Source organism: Triticum aestivum, chromosome 1A (assembly GCF_018294505.1).
Source record: "Triticum aestivum cultivar Chinese Spring chromosome 1A, IWGSC CS RefSeq v2.1, whole genome shotgun sequence".
Taxonomy (NCBI): domain Eukaryota; kingdom Viridiplantae; phylum Streptophyta; class Magnoliopsida; order Poales; family Poaceae; genus Triticum; species Triticum aestivum.
In genome coordinates, this window is record NC_057794.1 from 499,361,274 (window position 1) to 499,377,046 (window position 15,773).

At 46.3% G+C, this 15,773-nt stretch overlaps 1 protein-coding gene across 4 annotated transcripts; it reads right to left on the reverse strand.

The window, feature by feature from the left end:
• Nucleotides 1-8,199: 8,199 nt before the first annotated feature.
• LOC123060391 (protein DETOXIFICATION 42) lies at nucleotides 8,200-14,029 on the reverse strand. 4 transcript variants are annotated; one of them, XM_044483092.1, is made up of 13 exons: nucleotides 13,807-14,029; nucleotides 13,589-13,710; nucleotides 12,439-12,639; nucleotides 12,171-12,358; nucleotides 11,626-11,761; nucleotides 10,987-11,083; nucleotides 10,755-10,855; nucleotides 9,978-10,141; nucleotides 9,455-9,526; nucleotides 9,274-9,390; nucleotides 8,994-9,089; nucleotides 8,778-8,899; nucleotides 8,200-8,467 (listed from the first exon to the last, which is right to left on the reverse strand). In XM_044483092.1, exons 1-13 carry the CDS (start codon nucleotides 13,839-13,841, stop codon nucleotides 8,425-8,427), a joined length of 1,494 nt encoding a protein of 497 aa, XP_044339027.1. In that variant the 5' UTR covers nucleotides 13,842-14,029; the 3' UTR covers nucleotides 8,200-8,424. The 4 variants fall into 4 exon arrangements, 2 of the variants coding, with proteins under 2 accessions (XP_044339027.1, XP_044339034.1); XM_044483099.1 differs by lacking the exon at nucleotides 8,994-9,089; XR_006427947.1 differs by lacking the exon at nucleotides 8,200-8,467 and having other exon boundaries at nucleotides 8,796-8,899; nucleotides 9,214-9,390.
• Between the last annotated feature and the right edge of the window lie 1,744 nt (nucleotides 14,030-15,773).

Sequence of the window (15,773 nt, forward strand, 5' to 3'; positions counted from 1 at the left end):
TAGTAGAATTGGAAAAAATTGTATAGATGCGTTGGATGATTCCAAAAAAGTCCTTTGCTATACCACAAGTCTTGGCCATATCACAAAGTGTTAAATTAAGGCTATGACAACCACAAGCTGAATAAAAAGCTCTAGGATTTACATCCAAACGTTTCCTTTGTACCCATTGATGCGTTCCTTTCATATTTGATCCATTATCATAACCTTGTCCTCGCACATCATTTATATCAAGACCAAGGCCTCCTTTGGTTTGGAGGAATTTTGTAGGATTTTCATAGGATATGATTTCTATAGGAAAAATTCCTTTAGAGCTCTTTGGTTTGTAGGAATGAAATCCTATTCCTATGGAGGAATTCTTCCTATCCTCCACATTTCATAGGAAAATAAACATTAGCCTAGACTCAATGGAAAAAATCCTATGGTGTGAATCAAAGGGCATCTCATTTTCTATTCCTATGCATAGGATTTGAGATGCATGTCATCTCATTTCCTATGATTTTTCAATCCTATGAACCAAAGGAGGCCCAAGAAGTTTTAGCGTCTTCTCTAGCACATCGAAAAGTCCTTGGCCGGTTGTATCATTTACATCCAGAAATCCTAGAAAGGACTCTTCTATGCAAACTTGACTTGAAGATGAATCCACATATCTTATAATTAAAGACATTTGCTCTTGGTGACTTGCATGAGGGGTACAATCAAGTATGACAGAGAAATACTTTGAGCTCTTTATTTTCTTGATAATTTCAGACCTAATAGAAGAAGCAAGCAAGTGTAGCAATTCATTCTGAATCTTATGATCAAGATAATGAGCATGAGTTTCTTCATTTGTAATACGACGAACATGCTCCTGAATAACGGGGTCAAATTCAGCCAACATCTCTACAAAACCCAAGAAATTACCATTCTATCTTCATACAGCTTGCCATTAGTACCACGAAATGCTAGATTATGCTTTGCAAGAAATTTTACAATGCAAAAAAATTCAGAATAATACCTTTCTCCAATGGTCCTTCTCTTTCTCAAGTTGTCGTTGAGCAGCTTTATCAATAGTTTGATGTTTTTCCAATCTACTACGCAACTCATACCAATTAGTCATACTCGAAACATGATCCACACTTGTCTCATGATCTTTTAGTCTATTGGTCATATGTGACCAATCATTACAGCCCTCATTTGCCAACTGACCTTTCCGATGACCTTTTGCAAATAATTTACAACCAAAAACAAAAGACTCTATCAAGTTGTTCAGAATAAACAAGCCAGTCTCTATCACAATACTCTCCATTTGATAGGATTCTAGTATAGAATACTGAAGTAAACCTTTTACGATATCTATCTTTAGGACCTTTAACTGACTTGTCTGTTTTTGGACCCTTCTGTGCTAAGATATCAATCTGTTTAGAATTAAGAGAATCCCAGTTTCTTGGATCAAATATATCAGACCGAAAAGAATCATCAACATCCTCATGAGGTGAACTATTCAAGTTAACTATTGGAAATATGCCCTAGAGGCAATAATAAAATGGTTATTATTGTATTTCCTTGTTCATGATAATTGTCTATTGTTCATGCTATAATTGTATTAACTGGAAACCGTAATACATGTGTGAATACATAGACCACAACATGTCCCTAGTAAGCCTCTAGTTGACTAGCTCGTTGATCAATAGATGGTTATGGTTTCCTGACCATGGACATTGGATGTCATTGATAACGGGATCACATCATTAGGAGAATGATGTGATGGACAAGACCCAATCCTAAGCATAGCACAAGATCGTGTAGTTCGTTTTGCTAGAGCTTTTCTAATGTCAAGTATCGTTTCCTTAGACCATGAGATTGTGCAACTCCCGGATACCGTAGGAATTCTTTGGGTGTACCAAACATCACAATGTAACTGGGTGGCTATAAAGGTGCACTACAGGTATCTCCAAAAGTGTTTGTTGGGTTGGCATGAATCGAGACTGGGATTTGTCACTCCGTATGACGGAGAGGTATCTCTGGGCCCACTCGGTAATGCATCATCATAATGATCTCAATGTGACTAAGGATTTAGCCACGGGATCATGCGTTACAGAACGAGTAAAGAGAATTGCCGGTAACGAGATTGAACGATGTATGGGGATACCGACGATCGAATCTCGGGCAAGTAACATACCGATTGACAAAGGGAATTGTATACATGATTGATTGAATCCCCGGCATCGTGGTTCATCCGATGAGATCATCGTGGAACATGTGGGAGCCAACATGGGTATCCAGATCCCGCTGTTGGTTATTGGCCAGAGAGCTGTCTCGGTCATGTCTGCATGATTCCCGAACCCGTAGGGTCTACACACTTAAGGTTCGGTGACGCTAGAGTTGTTATGGGAATTAGTGTGTAGTTACCGAATGTTGTTCGGAGTCCCGGGTGAGATCTCGGACGTCACGAGGAGTTCTGGAATGGTCCGGAGGTAAAGATTTATATATGGGAAGTCCTATTTTGGCCACCGGAAAATGTTCGGGATTTTTCGGTATTGTACCGGGAAGGTTCTAGAAGATTCCGGAGTGGGGCCCACCTGCATGGGGGGACCCACATGAACGTGGGTAGTGGGGGCAAGGCCCCACACCCCTGGTCAAGGCACACCAAGATACCCCCTTAGAAGGAATAAGATCATATCCCTAAGGGATAAGATCAAGATCCCTAAAAAGGGGGATAACAATCGGCGGGGAAGGGAAATGATGGGATTTCTTTCCCCCACCTTTGCCAACGCTCCAATGGACTTGGAGGGCAAGAAACCAGCCCCCTCCACCCCTATATACAGTGGGGAGGCGCATGGGAGCCGCACCCCTTCCCCTGGCGCAGCCCTCTCCCTCCCCAACACCTCCTCCTCCTTCGTAGTGCTTGGCGAAGCCCTGCCGGAGAACTGCAAGCTCCACCACCACGCCGTCGTGCTGTCGGAGCTCTCCCTCAACTTCTCCTCTCCCCTCGCTGGATCAAGAAGGAGGATACGTCCCCGGGCTGTACGTGTGTTGAACGCGGAGGCACCGTTGTTCGACGCTTAGATCAGAATCAACCGGGATCTGAATCGCTACGAGTACGACTCCTTCATCCGCGTTCTTGTAACGCTTCCGCATCTCGATCTTCAAGGGTATGAAGATGAACTCCCTCTCTCTCGTTGCTAGCATCTCCTAGATTGATCTTGGTGACACGTAGGAAATTTTTTAATTTCTGCAACGGTCCCCAACATTAACATCAATATTATCTTCCTCTACATCCATATTATCTGTCTCTGTATGACTATCTCTAGAATCATTGAAAGGAACAATTGCAAGTGCAAGGGTAGAAGGATCCATAGACTGATTACCAGATGACACTTGCGGTGCCTTTTTTTAACAATAACAAATATGTCCATACCACCTTTATAAGATTAATTAATTAAATTTTCTTCTTTTGCTTTTTTCTTGCGCTTATAGGCACCCGATTGGTGTTTCCCCATGATGACTCAAATCTGTATTATTGAAACACAAGATAAAGAAGATGAATAAAATAAAATTGAATTTATACGTAGCATATATCAATTTGGACATCATGCGTCAATGCTTGGGAATTAGATGAACCGTCTAACTCACCTAATTTCCGGTCCTGTGATCTTTAACCAGGAAGGTAAGAACCAATCTCTAATGAAGTAACGATCCCTGTCAATAAATAATTAAAAAATTAAGAATTAGGATTTAGGAGTAGGAACCGAAATTAATCAAAAAGAATGACTCACTAAGCACCTGAGGAGGAGGCGGGACGAGGCGTCGACGTGACGACGTCAAGGGCTCCAGACGTCCAGCCGTCGAGGGCTCCAGTGATCCGATCCCTGCAGGCTGTAGCGATCTAATGTTTTTTTATGGTAGCGATCAGTATTTTTTAGATAACGTAGCTAATTAGCGATGCCCTCGTCGCCTTTTTTTCTGAGTGCTGCCTCGTCGCCTGATCTCGTAGCGGTCTGGAGGAGTCCCAGTGCTCCGTCTGCTCGATGGCCTCGCTCTCGCTCGATGGGCCTAGTCACTCGCCGCTCGGCCCAGTTACGTTTACTGTTACTATACCTATATAAAAAATATGGGGCCCTTCAGAATTTTGGGCCATGTGTGGGCCGCACCTTTGGCACCACTGTGGGCCCGACCCTGAGCACTCTTCTAATGAAATTTCATTCAATACTATCAAAGGCTTTGGCAAGATCTATTTTCTGTGGGGCTCTGGCATACTACGCGGTCGGCTGGTCGGGACAAACCTGGTGTCTGGTGAGCTACCTGACCAAGATGCAGTAGTGAGGCAACGTCGCGGCGGCGAGCAGGGTCGCCTCTTGGCAGGGCATCCGCTAGCTGACATGTCCGCTCGGCGCATTCTGTTGAAATTTGGGATGGACTTTAGGCCCATATAGCAATTACTGAAAAAATCTTTAAGGGCCCATGTGGGTATTTGGCACTAGGTGTAGTGAGAAGTTTAGTCCCACCCCGCTAGTGGAGAAGGAGTTGGACCTTTTTATAAGGGTTTCTCTTCTATATGCTATTGGAGCTTGAGAATAGAATAGGCCCTCGCGCGCTCCTCCGCCGCCCGTCTCGCCTCGTTGCGGGATTGAGCTGAGCCGAGCTCACACCTACGCACTTATTTTTGCCAGGAGTCTCTGACAGCTGCGCCATGGACTCGGACATGGGTCGAGCCCATGTCTCTCCACGCGGCTGCGCCTATATAAGTGTGCGGTGTCTCCCAACCCTAGCCGCCATGAACAGATTATTGAATTAATGCACCGACCAACTCACCCAAAAGTCTGAACTGATGGAGGGAGGCGGGCAATATATTTCAACGCTCCCCCTCACGTCTAGGCTATTTTAATCCTTAAACGTGGGGTCGATGTAGGCCACAAAATCTTTTTATTTAATACTGCGTTGGCAGGGTTTTAAACTCAAGACCTCTTGGCTCTGATACCATATTGAATTAATGCATCGACCAACTCACCCCAAAAGTCCAAACTGATGGAGGGAGGCGGGCAATATATTTCAACATAGATCACATCTGCTCACGCGCACACCCACCCTCGTTCCCTTGCTGCTGCTGCCGCCGGTGACTTTTCATCCCCGCCCGCCGCGTACACGATCGACGGGAGAGCAGGTCTCCGAAACCGCGCCCTTCTGGTTCCAGTACGGGAGAGGGACGAATAGGTTTTTGGGCAGCGACTATGCGACTGCTCGCCTCCGATCCACTACTTCCTCTATGTCTGCGTCGTCTTCATCATCACCATGTCCACCGACGCGGAATGTGCCACCGCCGAGAAGCTCGAGGTCGACAAGAAGGCCGCCGAGGACGCTGCTGCTGCCACCACTGCCGTGGCCTCTGCATGACGTACTGGAGGGTATAACTCGTTTATCCCGCTCCTACTGTTTTCTGTTATAGCCATGCTAGTGTTATACGTAGATCTTTCTTTTTTTCTTGAATTGTCAGGGGGGAGAGAACTCCCCCACCTGAATTATATTCAATTGCCTATAAGGCTTTGCAGCCTTTTTGCAAGATGGGTTCAAATGAACCAGAATACGGGGGGCACAGAAGAAGAGACAAAGCAAACAATAGCATATGCCAAACATACAAACAGGGGAGAACAAAGAGGGAAGACACATCCCAGCACAACACAAAGCACCACTAATGTGATCGAACGGCATTGGCCAGCCGAACCAAGCCAAGACACTGCACCATCAACGCAATCGAAAGGCTTCATGCATCCGAGAGTGCACAACGCCACAACACCACCTGTGCCGGGGGTGCATTTGAAAGGTCACGCGAGGCCGAGATGACGCCACGGCGCCTATGTGCCACAGGCGAAGTCAGCATCACCAAGCAAACAAGACCATGACACTGCACCGTCAACGCAATCGAAAGGCTCCGCTCATCCGAGACTGCACAACGCCGCGACACCACCTATGCCGTGGGCACATTCGAAAGGTCACGCGAGGCCGAGACAGCGCCACGGCACCTATGCGCCATCGCCGCTGTCGCTTGGCATCACCTAGCAGAGAACACACCCAAGAGTGCATGAGCAAGAACACGAGAAGAACACCGCAGAAGAAGAGCACAAACCACCGTCGACCCCAACCCCGCCGCACCACCACCACCCGACCACCAACACAAACACCTCAACGCAGCCAAAGGCATGGCCGAACCAAGATCACGAAGACGACACCACCTCTCCGCTGCCAACGCCCACACGGACCGCCAACGGGACCACCTCAAGCCACTGGTCACCCTAGCCAAGGCAAGCTCAAAGACGGAGCCCCAAGTGGGAGTGTGACATTGAGCGACACCATCGCCCGATCCGGGAGTCCCGAGATCCAAAGTTTCCTCCAGAGAAATTTAGCAGGGAAGACGAACACCAGCAATACGACGCCTTCAGCAAGGATACAGCGCCCACAGGCACCGCCGTCGTTGGCTCCAACCGAAACCGGGGCCCGGTTTTACGCCGGCCGTGTCACGACCCCCAACCTGCAGCCTGCTAAGCCAAACCAACAAGAGCACTCGTAGCCTAACCACGAAACAGAGGCCGCCGCACCATGCGAAGCCTCCAGATCGAGAGAGCGAGCAGAGCTCGATCCAAGAGGCAGCGAGAGCTGCACCTGAATCACGCCGAGCCCGGCGCACACCTTGTGCGTAGAAGCCCAGCGCACTCACCACACCCATCCCGAGGTCCAGCTCACCGGAGAGAGCAGGAATCGGCAGATCCGTCGCAAAAGATAGCACACACCCGGGCCCGCCGCGGCCATGCAAGCCGAGGCAGATGGCTCCGCCGCAGCCCCATGCCGCCCTCACGGTCGGGGGAACGACCAGCCGCCACGCACGCCGTGAGGCACCGCAGGCAGCGGCCCGACTCGCCGGATTGGGAGGCAAAGCGCATCGCGCGGGCCAAAGATGGCCGGAGCACGGGACGCCCACCCCCCGCCCCAAGCACTGCCGCCCTCGCACCGCCACAGAGCACGAACGGCGCGCGCGGAGGAGCGGCACGCCGCCGCTGCCGCACGAGTCCCCGCTCGTAGTCGAGCCGCTCCAGTGCGCCAGAGCCCCGCCGCCGCCGGATCCGCGCGGGGGCTTTGCCCGGTGGAGGCTAACGGGCGGCGGCGAGGAGGGGGCAGGCAGGGGGCGGCCGCTGTGGTGGCGAGATGCGCCGCCGTCCGAGTCGCCCTGGGGAGGACAACGCGGGGGCCTTCTCCCAGGGAAGACTTTTTTTCTAGATCTTTCTGTAATTAGCGTAGTATGTGCTTGCTTGACTGAATATCAACATGCGTTTATTTGTGTCAATGCCATGCTAGTGATTTACTTGTGGATTAAGTTAATCAAAAAACTGCCTATTTACTTAGCACATTCTTGGTACATTCGTATTGGGGAATACAGGGGACAATCGTCTGTCGTCTCCATCACTATCTTCACCTTGGTCAGTGCTTCACCTAGCTATGGCCCTTGATTAAATCCATGTCTTGTTTGTGCTAGCTACAAAGTCAACAGTTATCTGAACACCATTCATGCGATGCTTTCAGGGAATGGCTAGCTATACTGACACTTTCCGCTGCACAAAGTGTCTGATTCGATGGCAATCTCTCCCCAGGGTGCCCTGTCCGTCTTCTCTAGGCTCTGGGTCTGGGTGGCATCTGGCCTTGTGTTCCCACATTCCGAGCCAACCAGTTCGATGATAGCGGAGAATAAGGAGCTCTACTACAACTGGTACTACTTCGCCGTCAATGGCGGCGGCTTCTTCTCTAGCACGATCATGGTGTGGCTCCAGGACAACTGTGGCTGGGTGTTCGGCTTCGGGGTACTGGCCATCGGAATTCTCAGGTTTCTTGCTACTGCCAACGTTTACAGATACTAGAAGCCTGGAGGAAGCAGGATGACAACGGCTTGTCAGGTTGCAGTTGCAGCAACTCGAAGCGCTTCATGTGGATGTGCCGGCTGACAGCTCCATTCTGTATGAGATTCCAGGAATTAAATAGCTATGCATACGATAGTTTGCAGCTGGACTAACATGTGATCGGCTCTTCTGGTTGATGGCCGGGCCGGACTACAGTTCCCTTTCCATTCGTCTGGTACAAGCGCAAACTGCCTAACCGATGAGTGTGATCCTGATCTATATTTTGATGAGGGAATGCGTCCAATTCAGGCAGGCTGAGTACACGGCAGATCATAGCATGTTCGATAAATAAAGTGCAACTCTTTTAGTTTATTCGCTTGTACAATATGCCATTCTTGTGCTAGGTAAGGTTGCATTGTTAAAGATCAGTCTGGTCTCTGGTGATCATGGTGGCAGGCTTGAGGCATACAAGTAACACAGTTACTCCAAAGTTGTTTACAAGTGTAAATATTCTACCTACAGTCAGTCAGACTATCTACGAGAATATACATGCATGCATGCATGCTCAGCTGCGAAGGAAAGCCCATGGCCCTCGTGCAGTCCCAATCCTGAAACAAAAAATCAAGAGTACCTAAGCTATAACCCATATAGAAAATATATATAGCCGCGCCAAGGATAAAACGGGAAACTCAAGCAAATTGGCATTATCTCTTCTTATTTAGAAGGGGTCCAGAGTTATATACCTCCTACTCCTCGTGCACAACATATGGTATAATTACCAGTTACGGCTTAGTTTGACATTGTGCATTGCATTCCGGCAAGCTCAATTTTTAAAGCCATTAGTGAATAAGGGTTCATGTTCTCGTTGTGATAATGAACTTCAACAGAAGGAAATTCAGAGTTCTTTGCTCACTGTACCTCCACAACCCTGCAAACATGCGGAGGCACATGTAGATCGACAAGGCTATCCAGATTCCAATGAAACCACTGTAATTGGCGAGGGTGACAATGAAAGCAATGCTGACAATCGCCACAAGTATCTGACGATACAGAATTCAATGGAACGTGTCAGAAGAAAAAAGTCAGAAAACCAGTAGAGCACAAATAAACTAAACTGTAAGTCTGTTGACTTGCCAATGAATAAGCAGCATATGCAAAATCAGATGCACCATAATTGACACCGTCAAAAACAAAAGCTAAAGCGTTGATCGGTTGAGTGAGAGCGACAAACTGTACATAGAACAAAAGAACTCTCCTTAGTTCAGGAAACTGCCTTGAGATAATTAAATAGGAGTATAAGAGAAGATTGTCATGCTCTCAAGTATGAACTGCAAGAAAATCAAGGAAACGTAACTATAACATTTCAAAACTCGGAGTTGCGGTACTCTTAGGACTCGGCATACTGTAACTGTACCGGTATTGCCACGTAGATATGATGCAGTACACCCTGGTCTTCTGTAAATAATCTCGAACCTGTATGGAGGCCAACTCCTAGAAGTAGGCCCAGGAGAAGCCCCAAGATCAATCCAAGCTGCAAAATAAACATTCCTTCACTAAGGTGACAAAAAAGGATTTATAGAAAGAAGGAACCATACCTGCAGTAAGCGGGAAGCTGTGGCCTTGGCCTTCGAATGGTCCTTACGAGCAAATGCACTTGCAAGTATAGCCTGTCAAAAATATTGTTCACACACTAATAGTACATAATATGCGTGAAACACATTGCTTGAAGCAAATCTTTCTAAGTTATTAACAAACTCTCATGATTTATGGTCAACGACACAGCACCCAGAAACACAAATATTTCAAGGTGTGAATTGCATCTTACAGGTAACTAAAGTTCCACAAAGTAAGCAATATAGTACTGTAAAAATATGAAAAGATAACTGATGTAGCTAGTAAAAATTGTTATGGCAATGAATGACTATATTTTGTTCAAAGTGGAGGTGTCAGCCCGCCCCCTGCATCAACTGATGCACACAACCAGGGCGACGAATTTCCATTAAAGACATGGATAATAAGTTGGCTTGTCATGGATCGGAGAAAAGAAGAGGCCTGACTTCGAAATAAGTAAAAAAGACCTGTCATCGATCAAAGAAAAGAAGAAAAGTGTTCCCTAACCTGTCCAGCAAAAGCCAATCCATCAGCGAGAAGGGAAGATGCCAACCAGATCTGCAAGCAAATCTGGAATGCAGCCATTTGAGTTGGACCTAGCCGTGCAGCCATTGATGCAGATAGTGTTACACAGCATGTTGCGGCAATAACTCTGGCAAGTAACAGAGAACCTGAAGAGTGCAAAGACCTTTACAGCTTTACATAATAGACAAAGAAAAATGCTTAAGCATAGGCACTGAAAAAGCACAGAGCACTATCCCAGAATGATTTTGTTTTTGGACGAAACGCAGTAGCACTGCTTCCATTGCGTTAGGAAGGAGCAAAGGTTATAAACTAAGGAAGAGAGGAAAAGAAAAGGAAAAATGTGTGGAAAACAGCACACCCTCCGTCTGGTTCTAGGGGTCTTTCCACAAGGGCTAAGACGCATCATCTACCAGCATCAGTCCACAACTTCGCATCAAGCTGTAGGCTGTGCATTACACTGATCAAATGTAGACAAAATAATCAACAATTGAATTGGGCGGCGGTTGTAACATGATTTCATACAAAGATAAATCTACCATTATGATTGATATGGTAAAATGGTCCCTTTCTTTTACTGGAGCAATAGTTCATTTTGTGGAACATGGCTTAGTAACGCTAAATGTGTTTTAGAAGATCTAGGTCCAAATTGACTGCCCGGAACAAACTAGTTCAGTAAGAATTTGTCATGAAAAAAGTTCTATAGAACAATTTTCTGCAATTATTTACTTACACATTCATACAAAGTTCAGTAGGTGTTACCGTTTTTAAGGAACCGACCAATCGGCAGATGTTTCAAGTTGGGTGGCAGTAGTTCAACTTGCAGGCGTAGTCTACATATGAGTATGGCAGCAATGAAATATCTGCATAAGATCCACTATGAACTATCACAACAGATATACAAAATAATTTCATAATTTGGGATCAAGTGTGAATCTTCCTATGAGAAAAAGAACAATGGTATCTATCAAAGAGAAAGAATAGCACTACGTACTGTGATATAACATGAGCAACTGCTGCACCACTGACACCATACTGAAACACAAACATAAATATTGGATCCAAAACTATATTGATTGCATCTCCAGCCACTGGTGATCATAAAAATGGGTTAAATTGTGTTACGTATGAAAGAAATTCTTCCTACGGAATCTACACATTAATCAAACCCCACATTACATTTCACCTCCAAAGACAGAAAAGTGTTACCTTTACTAAGATTGACATATGAATATAAAAACCACAGGATATATGTTGGACGGGACAGCTCAAATAATCGGGGGGTTTCATTCTCGAAAGAAATAATCATGAGTTCTCTTTTCAATTTTGGTTTAACTATACACCTCCAGATCATCACTAACTCCCTCCATTCTAGATGTAACTTTTAAAGTATGTACATTCAACCATTTAAAAACTTAATGAGAAATATACGTACAGACATTTAGATGATCTATCACATGAAAGTTGTATCGGTAGAATTTTAAAAACACAGACTACCAGATTATCATAATTTTAAGAAGTTTCTGCAGACATAATTTAAAAAGTTAAAGATGTGTAAGACCATGTTATTGTCCTAAATGAGAAAGTTAGAGAATAAAGGTAATACTATCCAAGCAAGGAAATAGTACTATACCAGTTGCATATAGAGGCGTCCTTGTATCTTTAAGTCCACGAAATACCCCTTGCATTGCCAGAGATAAAAGAACAGCAGGAGCACCTAAAGATCTGAGTACCAAGTACTGTAATGCAGGATTCAACATTCCAGTGTCCTATTGAAAAGTGCATTTTGGTTAAAAAAATTAACCTATCCAAAAGAAGAAGAAAAATGATGAAGTAGTTCCGGAAAAAAGCTCAAATGGAAACTCGGATTCTATCAAATCCAACTGAATTTTAGCAATAATATCATACAAATATGAAGTATCAGGAGCAATTGTTTTCCTCTGGTTACATTTTAATTCAGTATGCCCATATCCAACTATCAATACTAAGTTAACTTACAACTTTTGGCAAAAAAAAGAAGCAGCTTAATAACAGAAGATCCCTCAATTATCAGCTTTTGGTGAAGGGAAATCAATTACTTTTGAAATACATGGGAAGCGCTGATGTTCATAACTAACGTTTGTGCTGAAATAAAGTAGTTCACTTCAAAAACAAAAAAGTGTGCGAAGGAACATTTACCGCTTTCACACCCATGAAGTCTAAGATAGGTTTTGCACAGGAAACAAGAAGCAGAGTTTCAACAAGACCAAGCACCCCACCAAGTAGTAATGCTGTAGAAACTGATGGAATTTTTTTCCGCTTATGCTCAGTATTGATCTCACTTGAGTCAGTTTCGAAAGACGATTTGCTGGATGTGGCATTATTCTCTGGTGATAAATTAGAAGACCAAATAAATATGCATCACTTGACCATATAAATTTCTAAAAGAAGAACCACAAAGTTTCACCTTCATGAGTAATCAGTTCATCCATTTCGCTAACATTGTGTTCATTCTCGCCACTTATTTCATCTTTGTTTCTGTCACTGGAAGTAGCATCTTCCTCTGCAACAAATGATGTTGTGACACTCACAAGGGGGAACACTGCAATTCTTGTTACCTGATTAAACACGACAATAGATACACCTACAGCTGCAATCTCTACTGGACCTGTTTGTCACGAAACATATCAGAGCAATCAAATTGCCATTATACAAATGAGCTAAAAAGACCTATGGAAACATATTTGTGCATCACAGCAGCAAGAAATAGTTTGATAAAAAATGTATTACAAGTCCAAAATAGAAGAAAAGTAGCGTAACTGTAATAAACAACATGATTAACTGTGTGGAGTTATAAATAATCTCATGCTAGACTGAGCAGCAATCATGTTAGCACCTGTTGCTCAATTCCCAAATACGTATTAAACAAAGAGAAATTGAGATGAAGATCAATGAAGCAATACAACTTTTATGTAACGCACCTTCCGGCACAAAGCTTCCATGAAAAGACCAAAAAGTGAGGTAACTATTTTTTATTTTTTTTAGGACAGGTAACTATTTGTTTGTTCCACAGTAGCGTAAAAGCAAAATTTTGGCTTTTCAAAATGCTCTGACATAACCTATTACAGTACATCGATGTGAGATTTCAACGTGGGATCAAACATATGGTTCAACTTATGGGATTTCAACTTGAGATCAAACATATGGGTCAACTTGAAGAGAAGTATAATTAGTCCTCTGCTTCTTGCCACATCACTGCCTGATTCTTCAGTTGAACTCAGCTGTTTTAACTAAAGCCGTACACTATATAAGCTAAGGTATAAAGGGCATAAAGAACATCCCAATGCATGGATAGCTCAACTACATGGAAATCACATTTTTAGTAAGGAAAAAAAAGGATGGAACCATCCTTTTTATGTATAATGTATTTACCATTTTCAGGAGATGAAACGCAAAAAAGCAGAGCTTAATTAGCCATAATACGTGCAATCATGTCTGGAGCAGATTAAAACTAGGCGGAAGCAAAGCTTAATTAGCCATACGTGCAAAATTGTACTATCTGACAATCATGTCTGGAGCAGATTAAAACCAGGCGGAAAATGGGGGAAAGTGGACACCTATGCGGCCGATGAAGGCGGTGTCGACGAGCGACGCGAGCGGGTCGGCCATGAGCGCGAGCGCGCCCGGCACTGCGATCCCCATGATCTCCCTCCCGAGGTCGTCCCGCTCGAACGCGAGCCTGAACGCATATACAGCACCAAATTAAAAGAAATGGAAGAAAAATAGAGAGGCGGGAGAGATCACGCAATAAGCGGGGCGCCTCCGGCCTACGTACGTCGCGCCATGGAAGAAGACGCCGAGCAGGTCCATGGCACCCGCCGCGGGCTGGTGGAGGAGGAGGAGGCTCTCCTCGCGGGAGCAGGCGGCAGGCGGCAGCGCGCGCGCATGAGATGGAGAGCCGAGCTTGGTGCGGGCTGCGGCAGCGCCAACCCGGCTTTGGGGCGGGCTAGAATAGCATTGGGTTCGTCATTCGTGTCGTGCGTGCGTGCGTGCGTGGAACGCAGAATTTGATGCGTTTTAGTCGTTGGAGGGGGGGGGGGGGGGGGGGGGAATCGGAGGGGACGGATGGCTACGGGCTCGGTTGGCGCCTGCCCCGCCTGCAGCTGGGCGGGAACCGGGCGGTGAGGATGCGGGACGGGGCGCACCGCCCCCATTTGACACTGCTGCTTTTTAGAGTTACCAAATACCTAGCTGATTTCATCTTCTCCAAGGCCCCGTCTATTTAACTGATCCTTCGATTTCAGCCATCACGGCCTTCTCCACAGCTGTGTATATACATCATAAAATTGAGAAGCCGACATGTGCCATGGTGTCAACAAGCAACGTAGCTTCACGGCACGCCCTCATGGGACCTCGTAGGCTGAAATGGACATGCACCACCGAATTCTATCCGCTATCCTAGGCAAGATCTTCGGCAGCAGTTTCGAAACACGTCGATGACCAGATCGAGGAGGACCGATCATGCAGGATGTTGTCGTGACGCGAGAAGAGTATAAGGACCGCCACCTTTATTATCACGGCAGCAGGACCCCATGTCGCCTAGATCCAGCCTGTCGTCGTCCGCCTGCCAACATCCATGGCTTGAAGCCTGCCGAGCAGAGCCCCAGACCGCATCAGCCGGCCACAGTCTTGGGCCTAGCTCCACCCACCCACCGAGCCAAATCAGGGGGATTGGCAGCCATGGTGCACCACCGGGCGTAGGTCACCCCACCACGCCCGCCACCGAGCAACGCCACCGTCGGAGCCTCGCAGCACCACGCCACCAAGAACCACTCGATTTGCAGCAAAGGCATACAGGAACGGGCGACCCCCAACGGAACTGAGCCAGACCCGGATGGATCCGGTCGTGTATAACACAACGTGTCCAAACAGCAACAGATCGCGGTGAGACCAGGGGAGCGCCGCCGCCTAGGACCTCCTCCCACGCTGTGCAGAGGCCTCCGCTGTCGAGCCATCCCACAATCGTAGGGGAGCCACATCGGTCACCAGAGCTTCGAGGGCCACCAGCGCACACACCACCGTTGAGCCTGCATTTGCACCATGACTGTGAGAGCACCAACCGCACGGGGACCCGAGGCCCGCCGTCGCCAGCCGCCACCGGGGCTTTGCCCGACGATGGCAAGGGAGGGAGGTGATGGAGGGGCAGCGGAGCTGGCGGCTAGGGTTTTCCGCCCGAGCCGCCCCTATGGAGTGGCACAGGGGCTCTTGGATGTGGACATGTGGTGGTAGGATGACACCATCATAGCTCGAACGAACTTGCTTTTGGGTATAAGATCATGCATGGCTATGTTGTTTTTGTTCATATGTTGTGTTCCTTCAGTTCCTTCACTTGCTTCATATGTTGTGTTCCTTCACTTGTTGCTTGAACTGCTGCTCTTCCATCATGTTAGGTGAAGTGGTATGTGGCGTACATAGAGAGTGTTCCAGGACTTGCAGTTTATGGCAAACATGCCAAGAATAAGTTGTCAGTTACAAAGCCTATGACTAAGCAAGAGGCAGATAATGCTTATTCCAAGTTTGTACTCAAGCAGAAGAGCAATGTTGAAGTAGGCAAGTTTTTTAAGCCAAAAACATATGGTTCTACTTCAATAATTCATGGTAAGCATGGCAACATACAAGATCCAGTTTTCTCCTTTCAACATATAAACTAACACTCACATGTACTACTAAATAGCAAAGCTCCGAACAACAAGATCACCTCTCCAAACCTCTGATAAAAAAAAAACTGCATTCGAGGGTAAA

What these genes read in the sequence shown, in the direction of transcription:
- LOC123060391 (XM_044483092.1), bottom strand. Translation starts at nt 13,841, where the DNA reads ATGGACCTGCTCGGCGTCTTCTTCCATGGCGCGAC. An exon ending in TGAACTGATTACTCATGAAG is followed by an intron (nt 12,359 to 12,438) that starts GTGAAACTTTGT and finishes ATTTATCACCAG; the next exon opens with AGAATAATGCCACATCCAGC. An exon ending in GTTGCTCATGTTATATCACA is followed by an intron (nt 10,856 to 10,986) that starts GTACGTAGTGCT and finishes GATCTTATGCAG; the next exon opens with ATATTTCATTGCTGCCATAC.